The sequence below is a fragment of the Ailuropoda melanoleuca genome, chromosome 10, assembly GCF_002007445.2.
Source record: "Ailuropoda melanoleuca isolate Jingjing chromosome 10, ASM200744v2, whole genome shotgun sequence".
Taxonomy (NCBI): Eukaryota; Metazoa; Chordata; class Mammalia; order Carnivora; family Ursidae; genus Ailuropoda; species Ailuropoda melanoleuca.
The window spans coordinates 59,116,426-59,140,591 of record NC_048227.1 but is presented as its reverse complement, the minus strand read 5'-3'; the positions used below and the strand labels follow the sequence as shown (position 1 = coordinate 59,140,591).

At 44.7% G+C, this 24,166-nt stretch overlaps 1 protein-coding gene across 1 annotated transcript in view; it reads right to left on the bottom strand.

Moving 5' to 3' along the window:
• Positions 1 to 379: 379 nt before the first annotated feature.
• Positions 380 to 24,166, bottom strand: part of LOC100480267 (coiled-coil domain-containing protein 162) — a 45,640-nt gene continuing 21,853 nt past the window's right edge. Inside the window, exons 7-17 of the mRNA XM_034668960.1 lie at positions 23,119 to 23,228; positions 15,830 to 15,979; positions 14,951 to 15,004; positions 14,042 to 14,209; positions 12,023 to 12,175; positions 11,651 to 11,782; positions 10,837 to 10,989; positions 9,226 to 9,435; positions 5,692 to 5,812; positions 2,303 to 2,430; positions 380 to 566 (exon numbers count right to left, since the gene is read on the bottom strand). Coding sequence (XP_034524851.1) covers positions 456 to 566; positions 2,303 to 2,430; positions 5,692 to 5,812; positions 9,226 to 9,435; positions 10,837 to 10,989; positions 11,651 to 11,782; positions 12,023 to 12,175; positions 14,042 to 14,209; positions 14,951 to 15,004; positions 15,830 to 15,979; positions 23,119 to 23,228 — 1,490 coding nt within the window. The 3' untranslated portion in view covers positions 380 to 455. The remainder of the gene's footprint in view (positions 567 to 2,302; positions 2,431 to 5,691; positions 5,813 to 9,225; positions 9,436 to 10,836; positions 10,990 to 11,650; positions 11,783 to 12,022; positions 12,176 to 14,041; positions 14,210 to 14,950; positions 15,005 to 15,829; positions 15,980 to 23,118; positions 23,229 to 24,166) is intronic.

Genomic DNA, 24,166 nt, shown 5'->3' with positions numbered 1-24,166 from the left:
CAATACGTGCCCTCCTTACTACCCATCACCAGTCTATCCCATTCCCCCACCCCCCTCCCCTCTGAAGCCCTCAGTTTGTTTCTCAGAGTCCATAGTCTCTCATGCTTCATTCCCCCTTCTGATCACCCCCCCTTTCTTTATCCCTTTCTTCCCCTACCGATCATCCTAGTTCTTATGTTCCATAGATGAGAGAAATCATATGATAGTTGTCTTTCTCTTCTTGACTTATTTCACTTAGCGTTATGTGAAACAACTCTTAGTTCTTAAAACCTAAGGCCAAACCCTACTTCACCTGGGACCTTTGGGATATAATCATTTCGTTCTTCCACACTATCTTCATAGTACTGATAATAAAAATTAGATAAAGGCTTAATGGAGGTTAGACTCATTTTTATTCATTCAAATGCTCAAGGAAATAAAATGTGGAAAAGGATATATGAGTACCAGTCAGGTCCTTATGGGATTATGGATGGAGCTGTGCGCACTTGAAAAGCTGAACATTGAACATTTTCTGCCACATTGGGTAGAAGGATGTTGTCAGTCCTTTTTGTGTGTTTAATAGGTACCTGTAATAAAAAGATTAAATAGATGTTAGAGATATCATTAAAAGTCACTGTTACTCATGAGACCAAGATCCTTGGTCCAGTCTGGGTTAGGCCATTTAGTGTGCCTTCTTATTTGTGTGCAAATACTTATTTGCCACTTGTCATAAAGGGAACTGCTCACAAATTAAATCTATCAACAGAAAGCCATTTTCATCTAAAGAAAAAAGATATCCTATACGTGGAGTAATCTAAAAATTCCTTAATATTTTATCATTTGTGTTAGTGCAGTGTTTTGTTTTTTTAGAAAATCACTTGTGGTCTTACATTCCAGCCATGTATAAATTCTTCTTCAATCTCTATTTATCTGATTTACCTTACGACTTTCTTAAGAAGTTGGAGCTTAGAAAGATTTGTAGAGGCTGCAACTCTTTTGTGCCTTTCCTGGACTTTAGGCTTTTTGCTTGGGGTTTTTATAGCAGACACAAGCCAATGGGCCACAAAACACTTCCTTATTTACTAGGGTTTGTTTAGACCATCACCCTTTTAAATACAGTTGATCTCCTCAAATGCATTTAGCAACCTCAGCAGCCTTCTCAACCAGGAGTTTTAATCACCAACTACCTCCGTAAGAGCAGCACTTGCTCTTTGGAGTGAAATGGGCATGGAGTGAATCTTAAAAACCCTTGTGGTCCCATACATACCAACTGAATATTGTTTCCTTTTGGAAAAGGCTTTGCAGAAACAGACATATACTAGAATTTCACCTTATGGTGAAAGATGACCGCACAGAGATTGGTAAGTCAAGCAAATGGTGGGCATTAATAATGTGGTCCTATTTGGCCAAGGACCTCGAATGGATGTTCCTGACCTGTTTCTTCCCTTTCTGTGTGTGACCCCTTAACTTCATGTTCAGAAATACTGGAACTAATTTTTGGTCCAATAACTAGACCACCAGCTGCAGAATTACACCTTCAAAAAAGACCTTAAAATTGGCATATTTTCTCTGACAATACGATTAAATCTTTTCCTTTTAATTTTTCTCAAAACAAGAGGCAAGAATTCTTAAATGTGTTGACATGTAAACTTCTGGAGGGGATTCTGAAGAACAATGGGGCAAAGAGTATAATACTTATCAAAGTAGTGCAGAGAAGGCAGTGGAAGAGGGTGTTTTTACATAGTTTAGTTTACATAAACTAAAAGCTGAAATATTTTAAAAAATCTTCATATATGTGCTATACCTTGACCTAATCTGTGTTCCAAGAATTTCTTTGGAGGATAGATTTCTCACATGTTTTAAAAATGACTTTTGAAACTTTCTGTTCTGCCAGGGAACTCAGATAAGAGATCTGATGCTGCTAGTTAATTATTGTAGATGATGGAAGAAAAAAAAGAAATTCAGAGACAGAACACTATGAGGTATTGATACCGACTTGCACGTCCATTTATTTAATTGTAATTGAGTAAGTGCTTTGGGGCTGAATTGTTTCGTCATCAGAATTCTGTTACTAAGGAGTAGCATCAGCAAGATGGCAGAGTGGGAAACCCTGGATTGTCCTTCTTCCCACAAACACATCAATTCAGAAACAATTCATGAACAAATTCCCCTTGTGAGAAATCCAGAATTTTATTATCTAGACCCAACTATCTAGATAAGAGCCTGATATTTTTAATGTAAGTTTGAAGTGAACCTAAAACCATAATTTCATATTTACATTTTTCATTGTTTCCCATATATAATCACATTTATCATTACTTACAGTGCCTGGCCTTTGAATCCTTCTTGTTATTTTACCCCTCATAAGATTAGTCTTTAAAAGGTGTTGCTGGGAGTGTCTGGATGATGTGGGAGCAGAACGTAGGGAATACTGAGCCCGAGGTATAAGGCCTATAATGTTAAAAAATGTTAAATTATATCTCTGGTTGCAGTGTATGGGCCTAGATCTAACCCATAAAATTTTAGAGCTTAAAATGAGCATCTAATCTAGCTTCATCAACTCTGAGTGAAGTTGTCAAAACCTGGAAGAAATCTTTTGCTTGAGGGTCACATGACCAAGTGAAAGAAAAGGATATGATGGCTGACTTGGATTATGATGGGTAGAAGTGGACAGACTTAGGGATATTCAAATTAATCAGACTTGGTAATTAACTGGATTTGTAGGGTGACAAAGAACAGCTCCCAGATTTCTGGCTCAAGCAACTGGATAGATGTTAATTTTATTTTATGGTGGATTTTATGATCCTGGCACATACAGACTCAATAAATAATGGTTGGTCACAAGATTAGAAGGGTAGATGGGTGGGAAATACGAGAATGTAGAGAGAAAGCAGATAAAGATAAGTTCAAGGCCCCTGAAAAAGTAGGACCAAATGGGATCCCATGCATCCGGGTTGGCCCTCGGGAAAGGGCACCTTCTCCATTTTATTAGGAGGGATGCAGAGGCTGCTGAGTAGCTAATGTAGGCGGGCTGGGCTCAAGATACAGAGGGGGCTCCCACCTGACGGCTCTTAACTGCTCTGTGAAACTGGAGGTAAAGTGCTGCCTGGGGAGGAGGACAGTGTTTGAAGGTCCAAAGAGGCCAGGAAGATTTAAAATAGTTGCTGGGAAGATGAGAGAGTGAGCTGACCCCATCCTTGGCTCCAGGGGAGGGACATGTGAGCTGGTCCTAGGCCCACTGAGCATCTAAGTCTCTGGCTTTAGTGATTTGTTCAAACCCGGCACATGACTGGAGTCAGCCTGTTTGAGGCTGATTCTTTTTAACTGTCCCATTTCCACACTGACTCTTGCTCCTTGAGTTGAAAAAAAGGGTGGAAGCTACAGCGATGGCTGCCATTTTGCTTCACGTGGGGCTCCACTTCCTCTCTGCTCCCAGCGTTCTCAGAGCCCAGAGATATCGAGAGAGAGATCAGTGCTCATGAAAAACGTCAAACCCGGACCAAGCAAACTTAAGCCAGCCTACCTCTGAACATTCCACAGTTTCATCAGCCAAGTGATTTCATTTTCCCCCCTTAAGCATTTTAAAAGTAACTACACGAGAACATATTATAGTTTCCCAGGAGTTGCAAGATCTTAAGGCGGAATCCATGCTAATGCCAAGTAAAGAGAGCTTGCCCCTTAACTCTGCCTTTGCCTCTAATGCTTCTAATGTGGGGAGCAGGGTGGCTGCTGCTACCACCGCTACAGAAAGGAGAGACCTCAGTCACCTCATGCTTTCAGCTGGACAACAGCTGGGAAGGGAATGGGAATGGCTTTTACCTTTTAGCACTAATAGTGTAGGTGGTACCAGGCTGTCCCCTTGGAGGCTGGGAACTAAAGAGACAGGTATGACCCAGTCCCTCCCCTCTAATGAATCTACATACAGGGAGTCCTCCACAAACCCCCTCTTGTCACTGAGAGGGGGACAGATGGGGGCTGGGGTTTAGGAATAACTTCTAGCTCTGCTTTCAGGGAAAGAGGCTTCTCTTTCACTTCTGCCACATCCCCAGTCCTGGGAATTAGAGGTCTGTCCCCTAGCTGTCTTGTGCCTCACTCTGCTTCTCTTTCCTAAATGTGCAGTTGTTGGAGGACATGGACGGCAGTTTGAAAGGACATGTTAACCCAGAAAGAGATTAAAAAGATGCTTGGCTGGGGCACCTGGCTGGCTCAGCTGGTAGAGCATGTGACTCTTGATCTCAGGGTGGTGAGTTCAAGCCCCACCTTGGGTGTGGACCTTAATGAAAAAAAAAAGATGCTTGGCTGGACTGGAGGCAGAGGGGCAAGGGAGAGACAGAAAAATGCCAGGGAATATGAAGAGGAGAGTGCAAGTACAGAACTGCTCAGGGTCAGTGGCCAAAATAGGGCCCTTGGGGATATTTTTGATGTTCTTTCTCTTTGGACAGGACAACTGAGGTGGGGAAACTCAGACCTGCTGTCAGGTCCCAGGAAGCAGGCACAGAGGCAGGAAGGAGAGCCCTGGGCTTTATAGCTGAGCCCAGACCTGACCTTTTTTTCTTTTTTCTTTCTTTAATATTTATTTATTTGAGAGAGAGAGCGCGCGTGAGCGGAGGGAGGAGCAGAACGACAGGGAGAGAGAGAACTCAAGCAGACTCCATGCTAAGTGTAGGTCCTGACGTGAGGCTTGATCCCAGGACCCTGAGATCATGACCTGAGCCCAAATCAAGGGTCGGACATTTAACTGACTGAGTCACCCAGGTGCCCCACCAGCTCTGCTCTTAGTAAACCCAGAGTAACTCCATCTTTGTCTCCTTGATCTTTGACACTGATCTTTCTGTTTCTGAAAGGCTGTGTTTTCTCATAAATTCAACTGGTAAATAGCCAAAAGCAAACATAAAGGACACACACATATGAAAGTGTAGTAACCAAGATTTGCAGTTATTTAGTGTTTCTATACTATGGGACAGATGTATGTGATTTCACTTAATCCTCAGAATACCCTTTTGAGGTGGATATTCCCATTTTACAGAGAGGCTAATTAACCTGTCTAAGGTCACACAGCTAGCAGTGCCCGAGCCAGGATATGAACCAAAGCTCACACATTCAACCACCAGGCTATACCAGAACAGAAAAGCAGAGACTTGGCTGATCTTAACAATAAATCAGTTGTGATTATTGATATTTGATGATATTTTTGATAGATCTAGAAAAGACTCAACTTATAGGGGAGGAAGCTAGTTTAGAGACATCCTGGGTTTGGTCTCTGCTCCATGCTACTTGCTAGCTACATTACACGGAGGGCTGTTTTCATTGTCATTTCCGTAGGACTCCTCAAGCCCCCAGCATCAAAGAATCATAATATACTTTCTAAATACCATCTGAGAAATGTGGTCATTGATGTCCCAAGGCATTAAGACAAAATATAGTGACATATCCAATGTTTTTTAAATGGTATATGACACACTTCCGATACCAGTTTTTATGACTAAAACCTTTTAGTAGAGGATGTCCATACTGTAAGGTGAACTAATTTAGGAAGTTATGCCTGCAAATCTGAATTACGTTTTATTCACACGTATCATTCATTCATTCAACACACATCATGAAGCACCCACTGAATAACCACTGGGTCGTTATGGCTAGTCCCTGAGATCCTCCTCACTCAGACCCCAGCCCCTGGGAGTGTGTGCTAGCCAGAGGAGGGGACCTGCTTACCGCCTGGGGAGCTCATCTGGACAGATGATCGCTCAGCGTCGTTGAGCTGACTCCGTAGCTCTTGTACGCGCTGCAAAGCCTCGAGCTTCACACTGCGCTCCTGGGCAAGCCGGCTTCTCATCTGAAGGGAAAGTGCTTAGGAAGCAGAGATGCATTTTGGTACAGACCTTAGTTCCTGGGGTTCCTCAGAGAGTGTGGGTCCAGGCTGCCCCAGGCATACAAGTCCTCATACAATCCTGGTCAGGCTGAACTCAACCTTATGACGAGAGCTCCAAGAAGGCCAAGAACTTAACCAAAGAGCAGCAGAAGCTGCCCTGGGAACCCCTTATTGTCTTACCATAGCCAGGAGTTCACTCAGAAAATTGTTATCTTTTATGTTTATTTCACCAGAGGGGAGGGGAGGAGAGGAATGGAGAAGGGCCCAGTTCACAGAGGACCTTGTAGGTCAAAGCCATGAAACTACCACAGGGATGGGAGGGAGCCCCTGGACAGTTTTGAGCAGAGGAAAGACCCAATCTTTCGCCCAGATTTCTATGTTTGGCTCAGCTCATTATCCACAGGGACATGCTGATGGAGGGATAAACTGCACACCCTCTCCCAGGCCTTAGACGAGGCCCCTACCAAGAGGTGACCTTTGTATTTACTTGTGTGGCCCTTTGCTAGCACAGCTGACCCCTAGTCCCCCAGCCAGAGAGTGGCGGGGTCTAAAGTGCACCTCATCCACAGAGATCGCTGGTATTTTTTTCTTTTGAAACATATTTTTATTTATATAAATATAAATTTATGTCGCTTATAAAAAGTAATTTAATTATAAAAATTACCTAAAAGTATAAAAAGGAATGTAATTATAATTATATTATAAAAGTATAAAGTATAAAAAAGCAATAATAGTATAGTGGATTGAATAGTGTCTCCCCACCAAAAAAAAATTCATGTCTACCTAGAACCTCAAAAGGTGACCTAACTTGGAAACAGTCTTTGCAGATGTAATTATATTATAATGAAGTCATACTGGATTAGGAGTGGGCCTTACATAAAATGACTGATGCCTTCATAAGAGGAGGAAAGGGTTCAGACACACAGAGGGACACATAGGGCGAGGGCCATCAGATGAGGAAGGCAGAGATGGGAGCGATGTAGATATAGGTCAAAGGAATGTCAAGGACTCCAGGCAGCCACCACAAGCCAGGAGAGAGGCAGAGAACAGACTCTTCCTCAGTGTCCCCAGGAGCAGCCGACATCTTGATTTCAGGCTCCTGGCCTCCTGACCTGCGGGAGCACACATTTCTGTTGTGTGAAGCCTTCCAGTTTGCGGTGGTTTGTTGTAACAGACCTAGCAAACGCATCCACATGCTAATCTCAGAAACTCAGTCACGCATGTTCTAAATCCTGCTCTTGTCTGCATGGACCCAATGAGAACTCTTGAAGCTGTGACCACAGGCTCATCTTACACATGTTAAGGGACAGTTTCTTGTGTGTACAGATGCTCTCAAGTGTAGTTAACTTCCAGTTAGAAGATCACATTCCCAGAGTTAGGAAAACTTCCTCACTTCCTGTATGTACTATAGGGATTGGTGTAAGCTCCTCAGTCCCCATGGGCAAGAACCAGGAAAAACATGCCAAGACCCACTGAGCCAGGCTGAGGCTAAACCAATTTGAAAAATATTATCAAAGGAAAGAAACATGCTTAGGAAGGACCTTGTGTTGTGTTAGGACCTTAAAAAGGACCCCACCCCACTTCACAGAGGAAGGTGTAGTGATTTGCCCAAGATCCCACAACCAGTTAGGGGCAGAGCCAGGATCTGAATCCGGGTCAATCTGTTTGCAAAATTGTCTACCTTCCTTCATATTCCCAGCAAAAAGACACACAGCCAATATTTATCAAGGGCTGTGTGTCAGTTTCAATTCAAAGTGCTTCATTTGAATTACCTGATTTAATCCTTCTAAAAATCCCCTGAAATGAGTATATTGCTCTCCATTGCTCCGACGAGGAGACCGAAGCACAGAGAGACCACCATCTAGCCTACACTCATGCAGTGGGCCTGCATGTGCATCAGGGGTGAGTCAGGAAGTCTGACTGTAGGGCCTCTGCTCTTAATGGTCTCCCCAGGAGCAGGAGGTAGGCAAAGACAATCATGATCTCCAAGGTCAGACGGTCCAAATCTGGCCTTGGAATTGGAGGTTGGAATGGATTAAAGAAGTCACTGTGGGTTGTAGGGGCTCTTGCTGGCTGAGGGTGGATTGCTAGTTAGTGGGGAGCAGGACAGTAAGCCCAGGAGCTGCCAGCAGAGCAGAGGGGTAGTTTAGATTTTTACATACATATACTAAAAACATGTATTTGTCGAGAGAAGCCTCAAAGTATTTGTTTTGACTACTTTTAGAATCTCTACCATTAGACAAAAATTAGTTGTTAACTAGAGAGGATTGACTGACTGACTGGTTGCTTGACTGGTTTTTTATGTAGGCTCCACAACCAGTGGGGAGCCCAGCGCAGGGCTCGAACTCATGACCCTGAGATCAAGACCTGAGCTGAGATCTAGTAGGAGGCTCAACCAGTTGAGTCGCCAGGTGCCCCCTAACACCTTATTATTGTGGCTGTTTTTAGAAAAGCACAATTTGAAAGATAAATATGTGACACCAACTTTTTCTTAAGGATTCAAGTCATGGTTTGAGTTTTCATAAAATAAACGTGAAATTCTAATTTTGTTTATTCTAAAGCTACTCATTTTTCTCTCCATTTCTCCACAAATATTTTCTCTAGCATTGCCTCAATTCATTTTTTGTCCTTTTTTATTTTTGTAATTTATTTTTGTAGACTTCTCCTCATTGATCTCCTCCTTAAACACTTGAAACACTTGGCCAGTAATTTAATTTAACTTTCCAACTTCTGTTTCCTAATATCGCTAGTGGATTAATTAAGTGACTTATTCCTTGGGTGAATGCATGAGAAGTGCGTGCTCTGGAAAGTGCCACTTCTTTGCCTTTGTATTGGATTACATTCTGTGGTCTCCTTTGCTGGAACTTGCATTAACCCACATCTACATCTATTGTTTCTTCCTCTTTTTTCTTCTTCTTTCTTTGCTGTAGAGGGCGGCATATTTAACAAAAATATATTGTGTCTGGAAATCACTTCTGCCTTTCCTTTTTGTCTCTTAAGTTCCAGAAACACCTTGAATCAAATCCTCTTATAATAGCCTCCATAATACTTGCTGCTTTTCCAGATTACCGCTGGAATTTTCTAAAGGATCCCTAGTTCAAAAATTATAGCCAAGTGGAAACATGTTTTTCACGTGGGTTATAAAAGTCCCAAGATTCTGGGCCTTGAGGCAGTGAAGCCATCATCCTCTCTCACCATAAGCAGCCCGAGCATCACCCTAGTGTGGGCAGAAGTACTTCCATTATCCTGGTGGGCCTAGAAATGACAAAGGTGGGGGACACCACAGGCATGGAAAATTCCAGAAGAAGTCCCCAGCTCTGGCTGGTGCATCCCAAATGGCTTGCTTCCAAGTGGCTGCTCCCTCTCTCTGGAGTTACCTGTTGGAGTTCTCTCTGACTTCTCTTCTGCTGAAGCTGGCCCAGTCTGGAAGCCCTCTCTGCCGCTTCGGTCAGGAGCTGCAGGTGCTGTTCCTTTTGCTCCATATCTTCCAAGAGCTTCTCCATGCTGGAGTTTTTCATTAGATCCATCTGTTGCCAGTGGCGAGCCTCCTGGGTCGCTCTGTGTTGCAGCTCTCTCAGCAGTTGAGCCTGTGGCAGGAAAAGGCCAAAGGAAACGAAGAAGGCACAGTCTTTCCTCTCAGCGAAAGGCAGGGAACGAGAAGTTGCCCAACGCGATAACCGTCCCCTGCAGTAGGACCCAGGGGCACAACTCTGTGGCATACTCCTGGGCTCAGGGTCATAGATCCCAGCCGTGCTGTTCTGGGCTAGCAGGCAGCAGGACTACCAGGATCTAGGCCGGCCTGGCATATACCGTAAGCCCCGAGGCAATAGTCGGGGAGGGAACAAAAGGAACAAACAAGAAATGCCAGGCAAGTGGTAATGCCACCAGCAATACCAGGTCCAACACAGTGCCCAAATGTGATGATAGTATGTATGTTACTTGGCTTATTAACCACATAGTGGGATCCACCACAAACTACACGTGCAGTGTCACTGAGCATTTATCACAAGATGGCAGGGAAGGGTTAGTCGGAGGAAGAAGGGGTGACGTCACTCATGTAATGAGCGAACAAGGGAGGTTCTAATCTTGCCTCTGCTTTGACTTCCAAAATAGCTCTGGAGAAGCCAGGTTCCAGACGGTTAAAATAAGGAAAAGAGTCGTAATAATCTGGTCCTGTTCTGAAATTTTTCTCATCAGTAGCACCATTCGCACCAGAGGGTCCAACCTCAGTTATGATACTAATGCTGATACTACTTGTATGGCGACGTTACAGTTTACATAATTGCACACCATCATTCACCTGGTGCACAATAATGGAGGATATAGGGTCTAAAAGGAACAAATTACATGTTATGTTTTAAATATGCCCAGCTTTCCAGGCTCTTATTTAAACTCGACTCTTCTGTCTCTAAACCTCGGGTCTTTCTGCTTCCTTCATGCTCAGAGAGTTGGCCCAGCTGTCAGGAGCTTACACTTGGAAGCACGTTTAGTTCGGTGCCAGCCCCTATGGAGCAGCAGTAACTTCTGAAATGAACACTTGGTATGGGTCATCCGGAAAGGACCCGAGACTGTTTGGGGAACAGTGCTGATGGCTGGGCCACACCCCATGTGCACAAAGATGGAAAGTGTGCCTGGAGATGGAAGGACTCTGTCAAGGGTAGAGACCTACACCCCAAGATGCCCTCTGGGTAATAAGATCCTCAGAGAAACACACACACATACACACTACACACCGAAGAATGATCTTTTGTATGGGTAGTACTTCCCGATCTTAGCCAAATACGAATAAAAACAAAAGCCTTTTGGCCAGTCTCCTTGGTTGCTGGGTTGGAGAGGAGGAAGAAGGGAAGCTGAGGTCTGGACCACAGTTCTCTGGCCGTGCCCCCCGCTGACTGCTCGGGGCAGCACGTGGTGCTTCCAGGGCCACAAGCACCTTTGCAGAGCGAGTTCAGAGAGAAGGAGGGCTTGGGCTTCTGGGGCGCAGATACCTGGTGATCCTGCTGCTTGCGCATCCTCGTGTTGTCGGCCTGAGCCCTGGCCAGGGCCTGCCGTAGAGCCAGTAACTGTTGACGAAATAAAACCACTTCTCGTTCTGCCATTAGCTGGATGTTCAAACACTCTTTTTTACTTTGCACAGCTTCCTGTGAACGTCCCAAACACAGTGAGATAGGAAATAAGTTTCCTTTCCATAGCTTTTGTTTCATAAGAGTCTCTAGACCACTTTGGTTATCCATCATTTTTAAAGCTTCCGGTAGAAAGGAGCTCCCACAGGTCACTTCCTCTGTGTCTTCACTTAAGAACAGAGTGACAGATCAGAGTAAAGGCTTTCAGAAACACTAAGTGAAAGTGTCCAAACCACTAATATTATGTGCTTTGGTTTCAATTTGCTTTGAGGTAGATTTTCGATTTATTTTGTTACTTCATTTTCCTCAGATAATCGGGTTTGAAACTCAAAGATTTGCAGTATATTTTGATGAAGCTGCCTCAAGCCCTTGGTAAAGTCCCCTCCCCCCATCTTTCCCCTTCCCTCCTGCTAAATTCTCTCATCTGTTCTCCCGTTTGTTCCTTTGCCATTTAGTTCTGGCTCTTTCCTGTTTCCCTGGAGGCTCTGACACATTGCCACTTCCCGTGAAAACTCCCCAGTCGTCAGATCCTTTAAGAGGGTTGGTCTTGCCACCTGCCACCAGGACACCAGTGCGGCAGCTGCCGCCAAGGAGGCCGGCCCGCCACCCACCTCGCCACTGCCGGCCGGGGCGGGGCCGGGGCGGGGCCGCGGCGGGGCCTCCCTCCCCTCACTCTCACCTTCTCTGCCCTGTGCAGCTGGCCCTGGAAGCGAGCCTGCTGCACAGCCAGCCTCCAGTGGCCCAGGCTCCTCACTTTGCACACCAGCGCAGCCAGGCTGCCATTTTCCTGCTCCAAGGCCTGCAGCTGCTCCTGCTGAGAAAGGCTCACTTTCAGAAAAGCCTGCCCCCAACACTTCTCCCCGGAGGGAAGGGCACATCAGACCATGACTTCCAGAGGATGACACAATTGTGCAGTGAGCCCCAGTGCCCCCTTTTAAATGCCTGATGCAACGCTTTCTCCGGAAACCAGACTGGAATGCATACAGAGTGAGCTAGGGGTCAGATGCTGGGATGAAATGCTGGTATCCCATTGCTAAATGAAATCACGTACTTTGGCTGGGTTTTCTTTCATTCCTTCATCAGGTCTGGCAGAGCCCCATTTTTTCTTTAGTTCTTTCAAATTGTCAATCCCTTCTGTTCTTACTTCACCGATGAGCTCACACACGTTCTGGATCAAATTAATCTGATTCTCGTCCAGCTTTTCCTGCAAATTGCAGACTCAAGTTCAGGAAGGGCAGTGGAAGAAGAGTCATTTTGCCTTCTGAAACCCAACTTTCAGAAATGATTTCCCGTGAAAAAATCATCCACCCAATTATTCCATCAGGTATTATCTGGAAGTCTCACTAACAGCCCCTTTAGCCTTGTCTACAATCCACAGGCCTTCATCATGTGGACCCTACACATCTGAAAGCCCAGGTTGTCAGGTGCCAAGGGAAGCTGAGTGGATGGAAAAGCGGAAGGTCCCAGGTAGAAAACGGAATCACCCCTCCTCTCCCAAAAGGTTGCTTGAGAATTTGAACCTAGGGATTTTCGCTATCAGGTTGACTCAGCAGAATCCGACCAGATAAAACACTATAGATGAGCCACTAATGAGGAACTACATTAAAAATAGATAAAGTAGAGGAAGGAATCAGGCAGGCTACTTTCCTATTTAGGTTCCAGCAGAAATCTCATTATGAAACAGGCTGTTCTGAATGGCTTATGGATAACGGCTTGTGGTAGAATGGCTTGATCATTGCTAAGTACAACTATGGATCCTTCATCCTCGGGTGAGGGGGGAGAGTTGGGTGACCTCTCATCTCTGAACCACTTCCCTGGAGAGGAGAGCAGGAGGATACCGCCCAGCTGGGCAGCCACGGCAGGAAGTCTGGCTGCTGGCCACACAGCAAAAGCTTCACTACCTACTTGGGACCCTGGTTGTAGAACAGGGATTCTCTGCTGTGGGTTGGGTGGGGGAGGAGCTGTTTAACTAGTTTAGCCTGGGAGAAATAGAGAATCCACTTTCTGTCTAGGAATCTGGCATAAGTTAAAAAAAATTAGGAAAATGTTCAATAATTCCATACCCAAAAGATGACTTAGCAAATTCCAGACTTCACTGTCTGTTCATCCCCCTCCTGCAGTACCAGGCCCAGTGCACTTTCGTTTTGACCTTACAATATTTGTAAGCACTTGTATTTTGTGGATCCTTCATAAGTAAGAAGGAACCTCCGATCCTCTCTGGTATCCACCGAGGCAGAGCACTGGTGGAAGGTTCTTTCAATGCAACAGCCTCAGGGACGCCCTGGAATGCCCCAGAAGAGACAATGAAGTAAGGACTCATTGGGAGCCGGTTCTGGGAAACGTCCGATAGCAGAAGAGGGGGCAGGTTTGTACTGAAATTCACATGTGGAGCAGCTACCAGGCTCTGTGATGGCCCATTTTAGGACCTCCGTCTTACAGCAGCTCAGATAACATAAGAAAGCTACAGGCTTCCCCTGTACTGTGGGCACGTGGACACCCCATCACTACTCTTCTGGTTGGACGACCTTCCCTGATAGGCCAGCAGCTCCCGGACACTGGATGTGAGAGACAGGCTGGCAGGCATTTGACAGGTTGAGAACCTATCTGAAAGCTAATTCAAATTCTGCATCTGCCCAGTGAGCTCTCAGGAGGCCCCTGTTGCTACCCACACTGGGGTCTCGCCTGGCTTAGGGCACTGCACTCTCCTGTTTGGATGGTCACACTTGAAAGACAAAACAGTGATATCAATGATTGGGGTTTCAGAGAAGACACTCCCTACCCTCTCTTAACAGTGATCAGATGGCGGCAATGAAAACCAGCAGCCGAGTGAGGAAAACAGCAAACATCTAAGTTGTCTAAAATTCAGCATCTATCGTGGCAAAATAATGACAACTCATTGCTGACCCCTGTCTGCCATGGATGCTGAGAACAGGAGAATTCTCGGGCCTTGTAGGCTTGTGTCACCACACAGCCCACTCTGTCCTCGATCGCTGTGTGCGCAGCGGCCCGTGGAGGTCACTTACCCTCGGCTCCCACAGGACTGCCCAGACGTCCGACACAGGTCACTTACTTTAATGTGCAAACACGCCATGAACAAAGCTTGGACTAATGCTTCGTATTCTTCCTGGACTTCTTTTCTAATCTGCTTGTGGAGATTCAGATTCTCCTCTTCCAAGTCTGTGAGTCGAGCCCTCAGAGCAGTGATTTCCATGATCATAGTATGACTGAGCTCCGCCACCTGATGGCAGACATATTGTTTTAATGGAAGATAAACCAAGCAATCCAAACTGCCACCACAGAATAGTTCTCTGTATATCAGTGTCAGATCTTCTCTTCTACCCTGAATCTAATGAAAGAGGCGAGCATCCTGTTGGACAGATATGGGTGGAAGAATCTCCGGTTGGTTTAAGGGTCTCAGAACAGTGCCAGACACATCGTAGGTGTCCGATGAACAGTTGCTGAATGAATGACCGCAGAAGATACACACTTAAGCACTTTTTAATTGGATAAAATACTTCAGCTGTCTTCGCCCCCATTTCCAAACGGGCCTTCTTTGACTCCTCAACCTAAATACCTTTCTTTGGAATTCACTTAAACTGGCCTCAAAAGAAAAAAAAATGAAGCCCCCAACCCCAACCCCAAAATAACAACAAAAAAAGAAAAATCAAAGCAATAAAAAATAACACAAGCCACCAAAAAACTAAGACTAAGAAAGCCCTCATTGCTTAAAAAGTGAACGCACACTCTTTAGGTGTTTCTGCGGTGGATGTCCACTGATGAGACTTCTACAGGCCACTCTTTTTTATTATTATTATAATAAGATTTTTTTATTATATTATGTTAGTCACCATATATATCTACAGGCCACTCTTGACGAAGGCACGAGAAAAAGACACTAGGAAGTCCCCTGTCTGGCTACTGCTGACAATGTGGATTTGTGAGCTGGAAAAAAGAAGCTTTTTCATAAGAATGGACCTACCTGACCAGCGTTGTCTTCAGGTGGGTCTGAACCTCTTCGTATAATATCTAACTCCTGAGGAGGAGAAAACAATGTACAACCAAACTCAAACATCTGTTCCTCCAACCATGGCTCAGCCCAGCACAACGTGCTCCACACACCTCCTATTTATGTTGATGGAGCTTCATTTTCAGATCCTCGGGCTCCATCTGGAGCCCGACTGCGCTTGTTGCCCCACTGGACTTTAGGACGCCTAACATGAGATCAGAAGATACCATCAACTTCCAAGTATCCACACTGATGCCATAGACTTGGCTATGGGGATAAAACAAACTAGGGGTGAAGCCAAGTTTGATTTTCTTCAGACTTTTGCACTTTTCTTAGGTAAAAAGTAATATAACACTGAACCCTTGATGCAATCCATTTTAAAACAGTGTGCAATCTAGGACAGGAGAAGTGACTCTTGGATCCCACCAGTGGGACCTCATTTTAAGGAAGTCTCAGTGGGCCCCATGATGTGCATCCTGAAGACAGAGTTTACCCAAGGATCCTGGCTCCTCTGCTAGACCAGAAACGGCACAAGGAGCTTTGTGTTTGCTGAGATGAGAAAGTCAGCTATGCATCTTCCCTGGGGGGAGGGGGCCAACTTCTTGTCACTAAGGTTTTATATTCCCCACTAGGTGCCTTCAAGGCACACAACCCAGTGTTGCTGGCCCATCACCCTTGCAGCTGAGAATACCAGAGCCTAAGAAAATGAATCAATGAGCAGAGACTTTGGGGGGATACCATTCACCCTCCGTTCTTACATTAGAACACCTCCACCACCCTCTGTTCTAGTCTCCTCTTCGGAGTGAGTCCTGGGCCTCCCTACCCACACTTCTTGTCTCCCTGGGAACATACTTGCTCTTTCTGGCAGAGCTTCTGCCTCGCATGCTCCAACACATGCTCGTAACACATGGAGTAGCTCTCAAAGTTGCTGCGTTCTCTTGCCATCACATCGCAACCCAAGGAAAGGAGGCAGGCCTCAAGGTGGTCTTTCCTGAACGTGATCTGAAAAGGAAGGGGCATCATTCACGGCAGCTCTAGCAGAACGGCCTCACCGTGTCAGGGCATGTGTTGCCTTGGCTCCCAGACCCACGTCCATTGTTCCGCCACAGGAAACCATGGGCTCTGTCCTTGCAAGGCTCTCTTTCCAGTCCACTCTTAGTATTTGCAGGGCTGGATGAGAGTACAAATGGACTCCTACATGCTATATACCTAAGTATGCTAGATATTTAAGGGTTATAAATCAAACTAATAAACTATTAATTCTCCTACTCTGAAAAATAGATCTTCAAAATAACTTGGAAGGGCAGGTTTGACTTTACCATTCTTGGACTACTCTGGGTTCTATGCTAAAATGTGGTGACTTGGAGAAAGCTGGTCACCAACCTATACGTTACAGTACAACCCCATCTCTTCCCCCCTTTGGGCCCACATTACACTGCGGACAGTGCTCACATGGATGCAAACAGGCACTCCGGCCATCTACCCCCCTACACAGCTGCCCGGGACCACCCTTAAGGCTGGGGCATGCACAATGGCAGTGAGGCCCACTCTCCCTCTGGGGAGCAGGATCTGGAGAATTTGCAGGGAGAATTCCAGGGCACCACTCTCCTGAAGTATGGTCTAGAAGGAAGGCCAGAGATCAGAGTGGGCATGTCCCCTTGGCTGCGAGGAAGAACGGGGCTGGAGAAGAGCCAGAGGAGCCCTCTGAAGAGTGAGCATCTGGCATGGGCCCCTCTTGCTCTGGTTGAAGGGACATACTGCTACTCTCTTGGCAGTCCCACTCCTTCCCTTCCTCTAAGAGATCAGGCACCCTTTTGAAGAGGTAGCCATTAAGGAACAGAGGAAAAGTGCACCCCTTCACGGCAAGCTTAGATTTTGGCTCTGGAGAGAAATGGGAGCCAACATGTAGAAGATTGGACAGATCTACCTGCTAAGGGCCTGCAAGACCAGGTGAGTGCTTGTGTGTGTCTCCATGAGTCCATACCAGTGAGTGCACCTGCGTGCATTTGTGGATATGTTTGTGTGCCTGTGTCTGTATCCATTAGTGTATCTGTATATGTGTGTCTATGTTTCTCTGTGGATGTCTGTATATGTCTCTATGTGTGTCCCTGTGTATCAGTGAGTGTGTCTGTGTGTGTACCTGCGTATCTTAGGGGGCCCACTCCAAGACCCAGCCCACATGCTTACATGAGCTTTATCTGTGACACTTCCAGGGTTAGGAGGGCTCCAGGCTCACTGGCACTGTGCTACAGAAGCTTCTGGCCTGGCGTGGGTCCTGTCTGACTTGATTGTCCTCATGAGGCCCAGGACACTGTCCTATCAGTGCAACCTCAGTGCCCCCACTGACCTCCAGAGAAAGCCCAGCCAGGCTTTGCCAAGGTGAGTTACTGAGACAAACTAGCAGAGATGGCAGTGATAGAACTCAGTATGGATGGAGTGAGGGAAGTGGCTCGCTCACCACCGCAGATGGCAAGGGACATCAGGGTGGCATTCTGGAAGGCAGACTAGCTGTATCTGTGAAAAGATTTTAAAATGCTCATGCCCTTTGGCCCAGTAATTCCTCTTCCAGAACTTCATCTTTGGGGGATAATAAAAGTGACACACAAAAGTATATGTAAGCAAATGTTCTTTATAGTAGCCTTTCCAACAAAAAGAGAAATGGAAACAATCAAAAGTGCCTAATAAAGGGAAACAGGTTGAATCTTTCTCACCCATCTGTACAACAAAATACTAGACAGCCATCAAAAATTATGCTGTGGACATAAATGTTTATTGACAAGGAAACATGTTGATAACATCTACTCAAGTGAAAATAAGTATACTATAATAAAAGGGCATAAAGAATAATCTAATTTGGTTTTAAAAAGTTAGTGAATAAAAAAAATGATAAAGTTTGGAAGGAAATATGCCAAAATAATAATAGTAGTTATCAATGAGGATAGCTAATGAGTCTATTTTCTAATATATCATATTTTTATTTTCTAATATAATCATAACATGTATACACAATTAAGATAATTATGTATGAAAATGTACATATAAATAAAATATATACCCTAATGAAAAGATAGTAAAGCTTTTGTAAAGATCATCAGCCACAGCAGCTTGGCGGGGTGCATTGAAGAGATGCAGAATGGAAACTGTAGATGAACCCCTCTGTTCATGGGGGAATTTAAAGAACAGGAGCCAAGCAGTCAGGGGAGGGCACTCAGCCTCCCTCCCTCATCCTCTGGGGCCTCCTCAAGGGGCCCCTTAAGGGGAGTGGAAGTGAGGGCAATCCATCCTGCTCCGGAAAATGTGCAGGAGGACAGCCAGATTTAGCTTCTGACATCAAGGCAAGGAACACCAAGATTCCATCCCCTGGCCCTTGACTTCTTAATAGTGACAGGGTCCAGGCTACGTGAGTTTAGTAATGACAAAGGAAACACTTCCCAGACTGAATATGATGAAAGCCTAAAACATTGAGAAGTTGTGAGACCACATTCAAGCCCATCAATGTGTGGCTGGTGACCCTGTCCAGGTGGGCTGGGCCCAGTGCTTGAAATCAGCCACAGTGACTCACCCTTCACTGCCCTGGACAGCAGTCTCTGGACCTGAGCATGCCAGTAAGGCCTCCAACAGCATTTTAGCAGGGCAAGCACTTCTCAAACTAATACCACCATAGCCCCCATAGTAGATATAGGATCCCAAACAAACAGAAATGTAGACTTGAACCTCAATGGCCTTCTACCACCCCCTCTTAGCCAGCGTGATACTTTACCCAGTAAGGGTGAGGCATGTCTGGGTGAGTCTGTGTTACACCAGGGTGTAGGAAAGGCCAGGACCCCCTTGAGCATCTCCAGAGGCCAGAAAAATCGTATTTTGTTATTGTGTTTCTTAAAAGCTGTTCTTCAACCTACCCTTGCCTCCCTAGGTCACTAAATGTCAGCTCTGTGTCAAAATGCAACATGCAGTGGGTTCATCTGCCAACTTCTCTTTCAGGGGAGGCCCTTGGGTTCCATAAAAACCACAGAGTGAAGACCATGCCCTCCAGTGGGCCGATTCCTTCACCAACAGTTAAACCTGAACTGTGATGAATGGCACTGGCTGGAAAATCACCAGATTCTTCTGGAGAGCCAGCCTGGGGTGAAGCATGGCAGGTGCTAGGTGTTGCTATGGCAAAAGTCTGGCTTTGCTGGGAGCAAATTACCCTTCTGTGGTTTGTTTCATCTTGGAGCCCCTCATAATTGGTATAATATCAGGCATACACAAGGTGTTTTGATGATGTTTCTAAAACCCACCTCTGCTGACAAAATGCTTCAGTGATTTCCCACTGGGAAGTCTGGGATGAAATCCAGACTCCTAAGGATTGCCTACAAGGCCATTCAGCAACTGGCCCTGTCCACCTTTTCAATGTCTTCCTCTGAACTCTGCTATACTCCCTTCTTAGACTTCTCTGCCTTCCTTTCCCAGCTCCTGTTCATCTGGCTCCTATTTGTGCTTTAAGACTTGGCCCAGACAACACCTCCTCTAGGAAGTCTTCCCTGACTATTTCTTTCCTACCTTTTAGGTAGGTTATAGCTCCTGTGTATGCCTATCTCAAAGCATTTAATGTAAAGTGCCTTTTCCTGACACTTCTGGGTCACCTGATTCCATAAGTTTTTTGAGGGCAAGAACTGTACCTTTTGCCTTTAATCTAATAAAGTGCCTAGAAAAAAAAATAGGAGATCTATAAACACTTGCTAAATGAGTGAATGACTTTTGGCATACGAATGGAAATGGTTCTGGAATCCACACAATAGACTACTATAGTTCTGATTTGCGGTAAATGTCAGTCTCTAACTTTAGGTCAGTGTGGCTGGTATAAAATTTGGGCAAGATGTTAGAACTGATTGTGAAAGACTGGTTTTCTAGAATTTGGAGAAGGAAGCAAAGATCAATAGAGGCCAATATGGATTCAAAAGCAATCAGGTCAGATGAACCTTTTCCTCAGGAAATATAGCACATGAGGTGTACCTGGATTTCAGCAGGATATCTAGAAAGTTTCCTCACGATGTCCTCGGACATCAATGGAGATGGACATCAATGGAGATGGACATCAATGTCCAATGAAGAGCATAGTCTGGGTGACAGTACAATGGATGGGCTGCTGGCCACGGAAAGACTGTGCCCAGAGAGTGTGGTCAGCCTGAAGGGGACCCTGAGAGGGTAGCACAGGGCTTGGGGCCAGTCCTGGCATACACTGTTAGTAATGACTTGAATGAGGATACCAAGGGCAGGCTGACATGAACCTGGGAGGGAGAGAGAGTATGCTGGATAATAAAAATCCAGATTTTTAAAAAGATTTCAAGAAGTTCAGAGTGGACCAAACTGAATAAGAACAAAGCAAGTAATATGGCAGCAGCAGGATGCCTGAGGGCAATGTGTGGGCTTCAGGTGACCATTAGCCTAATGAGTGATCCATGAAGCAGCTGCCAATACCTAGCACAGTCATGGGCATGAATCAAAGCAGAAACACAGACAAGTATGCTTTCCACTGGTCAGATGATCTTGAATTTAGAGGGGACTGACCGGGATGGGAGGGCTGCTCATATAAAGTGATTGAAGGTTTAGTCTGAAGAAGAGAAGCCTGGGCTCGGGTCCTCTGCCCAGAGGCACCCAGGTGAGGGAGGAGCACAGTGCCTGCTCCCTTTTCCAGCTCATGTGCCCTGGCTTGGGCAGCGCCCATCTGGAGAAAGGGGTAAGGATTTGTAACCCACCACCCAGAGGGGCACCCGTTAGGGTTTGTGCTACTAGAGCAGGCCCTTCATTGTAATTTTACCGAGGCTTCACACATGCTAGCAATAGTTAATTGCTAATTAAGTTTCTCTGACTGACCTGCCTTTAGATATCTAAAGGCTTGTTGGGAGGGGTCAAACCATGATCTGTGGTGTTGCAGGGACAGAACTAGGATCCATGATGGAGGTGGTTGGGAGGCCAAAGCCACCTCAGTAGGAGCTGCTGGAAACAAGAACTGCCAGGAGTGCCTGGGGAGGGCGGGTGGGTTTGGAAGACAGTGAGTCCCCTGTCATTGCAGATGATCCGGAAGAAACTAGACGTCCACCAGGCATAGAGTTTGGAGGAATCTAACCTCCTACTGTCCTCTTATTCCAAGACACTGGCAGGCAGATGCCAACCTCTTCAGTGTGCCTTGGGTTTCAGTTATACCTGATAGGGGTTTGCCCTAATACCTGCATTTCTTTCCTAGACAATCCCATCTGCAATGTTGGAGTAGAGTATATACAGAGGGGTTGAGCAGATCTTGAGCCACAAAATTTTTGTTCATTTTTATTGTGGTAAAATATACATCACATAACATTTGCCATTGAAACCATTTTTTTAAGTAATCTCCACACTCAAGGTGGGGCTCGAACTCTTGACCCCAAGATTAAGAGTCACATGCTCTACCAACTGAGCCAGCCAGGCACCACCATTTAACCAATTTTTAAGTGTAAAGTTCAGTGGCATTAAGTACATTCACACTGTTGTACAATCAATCCCTAGAACTCTTTTCATCTTGCACAACTGAAACTCTTGTTCCCACTAATCACCAGCTCCCCATTCCCCCTCCCCCCAGCTCCTAACAACCACCATTCTACTTTCTGTCTCTGTGAATTTGATTACTGTGGGTACTTCACAGAAGTGGAATCATGCAGCGTTTATGCTTTTGTGACCGGCTTTTTTCACTGAGCATAAGGTCTTCAAGCTTCATCCATGATAAGCACGTGTCAGAATTTCCTCCTTTTTTTAAGGAGAACCATAAAATGTTTTGCTTCAAGCCTGTTTCTAAGCATGTCCCACCGTCATCACCTGTGTACCTCTGGTGGAGAACCTCTGAGCTGCAGGGACCAAAAGGAACCACTTCACCCCCTCATCAGAATACACAGGACCACCTTTGGGTATAATTGAAAGCTTAAATGAAATAAAGTGTAAAATCATCAAGCTCTGAGGAAAAATGTGTCCCCAACCAAGCTAGTGAATTCTCTACCTCGTCGTTAAAAGCTGAGGTATTTATTATAAAATTATGGGGAATATTTGAAGAGCTTAGAAAAATATAACTTTGAGGGAGAGATTGTTTTAAAAAATTAAGCATGTTTTGCTAACTCAGGTCTTTAAAAAATGGTTGAATTTCAAAGGCAACTGGATTCATATCTACCTGATGTTCTTATGCTTCATCTGTTAATGATCCTGAAAGCTCTGCTATGGCCAAATACCCACATACACTCTTATTCTGCCTTTTCAGCAATGTTTAGAAATAGTCAAGTCAACAGTTGAAAGCTCCAAGGACTGTGTGTATGTGTATTGTACATATTAAATACATACTATTGTTAAATACATATTACACAGCATTACCATGGATCCCAATATATATACACACACAAAAATCATTGATACTGGTTTCCTTTGTGGAGGGATAACTGGGGATGGTAGAGTGAAGGAGGGGTGGAAATGTTACCTTTCTGATAGTTTTTTTTTAAAATTGTATTTAAAAACTGTTTTCTAGGTAGTGGAATTATAGGCTATTTTAGTTTCTCTCTTCTAAATTTTCTATATTAAAAAACCAACACAGGGAGTGCCTGGGAGGCGTAGTCAGTTAAGCATCCAACTCTTGATTTCTGCTCAGGTCATGATCTCAGGGTCGTGAGACAGAGTCCCGAGTCAGGCCCTGTACTGGGCATGGAGTCTGCTTGGGATTCTCTCTTTCCCTCTCCACCTGCTCCTCCCGCCTCACTTGAACACGTGGGCATGCATGCACACATGCACTCTCTTTTTCTCTCTCAAAAATTTTTTAAAAATAAAAAAATAAAAAATCAACATAGGAAATGTTGCTAAAAACAACTTATTCATCAACAAACACCAAGGTTACTTTAAAAAACTGGCCAAATCTGAAATTAGCCAACAAGCATTTCTTATTTCTCTCCCATAATTTATTAGAAATCAATCTTTTTCCAAAATTAAAATGACAGCAAGTAATTACTACTCTGAGTTAAGCTTCAGAATTCATATCTTCGTTCTAAGGGAGTAAGGGAAGCATTAGGAAATATGTTAAAGGGAAAGTCTTCCTTGTTTGGGTTTCTGTTACAAAAAAACATACTCTAAAATGATTAACCTTCAATACATACCTCTAGTCCACCATCCTGGTAACTTTCCATTAATCTCTGTATAAATTTTTCAACAATTTGTGGTCTGCTAACGGAGAAGTTTTCTTTCATGACATGGTGCTTCCAAAGGTCTAGGGGAGAGAAACACACCAATGGTAGTATCATGAAACATTGAACAACAATTAATGGCTACTCTCTGAGACATAACACTGGACACAAGAAGCTGTTATTTCCAAATACACAAAAACTAATGGGTGAGGCAGGGGGAAAGGAGGGGGTGGTTGAGGTCACAGAATCCTCCAGAACATGGGAATAAGGAAAATCTCTAACAAGATTCCTAATGAAAAGATTTGGAAAAGTACTTCTGAAGCCCAGTGAACACTATTCTGTTACCACAATTAAAAATCCCGAATCAAATGTTATTGTTGATCCAACATGATATCTATTTTCATTAAGTCCCTACATACATCTGAACAATTATTTTGGCCTAACACAACTAACAGAAATAAATGAAGAGCTATTATATTTACAGTCGTAGACTAGAAATGTTGAGAGCTGACAGACTATGGATTGAAGTGGCAACACGCTGATATATGAGATGAGGCATATACACAGCTTTCAGAGTAGTATTGTTTAGGACAGCAGTAGCTTGGAAGCAACACATAAACTGGGGTCTATCCTTCCAATGGAATAGTATGCAGCTATAAAAAAGAGAGAAACGTCTCCATGTGTTGATATAGAAAGAACCATAGTCTGTTACATGAAAAATGCCAGGTGAGGAACAGTGAATATAAAGATATTCTTATCTTTTATAAGAAAGATATGATAAATATAATAAAGGAAGGGCTATCCCCTCAAGCTTATTTAAGATTATCACTCCAGAAATAAAGCATTCTCCAATATCACTTCTTCCCCCTTTCCTGGGTCATTCACAATAGCACACGTTATTTCTCCCACCTCATAAAAATCCTTCTCTTGACCCTACTTCCCCTGTCAGCTATGGCTTCATTTCTTTGCTCCCCCCCCTTTTTTTTTTGCAAAACTCTCAGAAAGAAGGGCCTATCTTTAC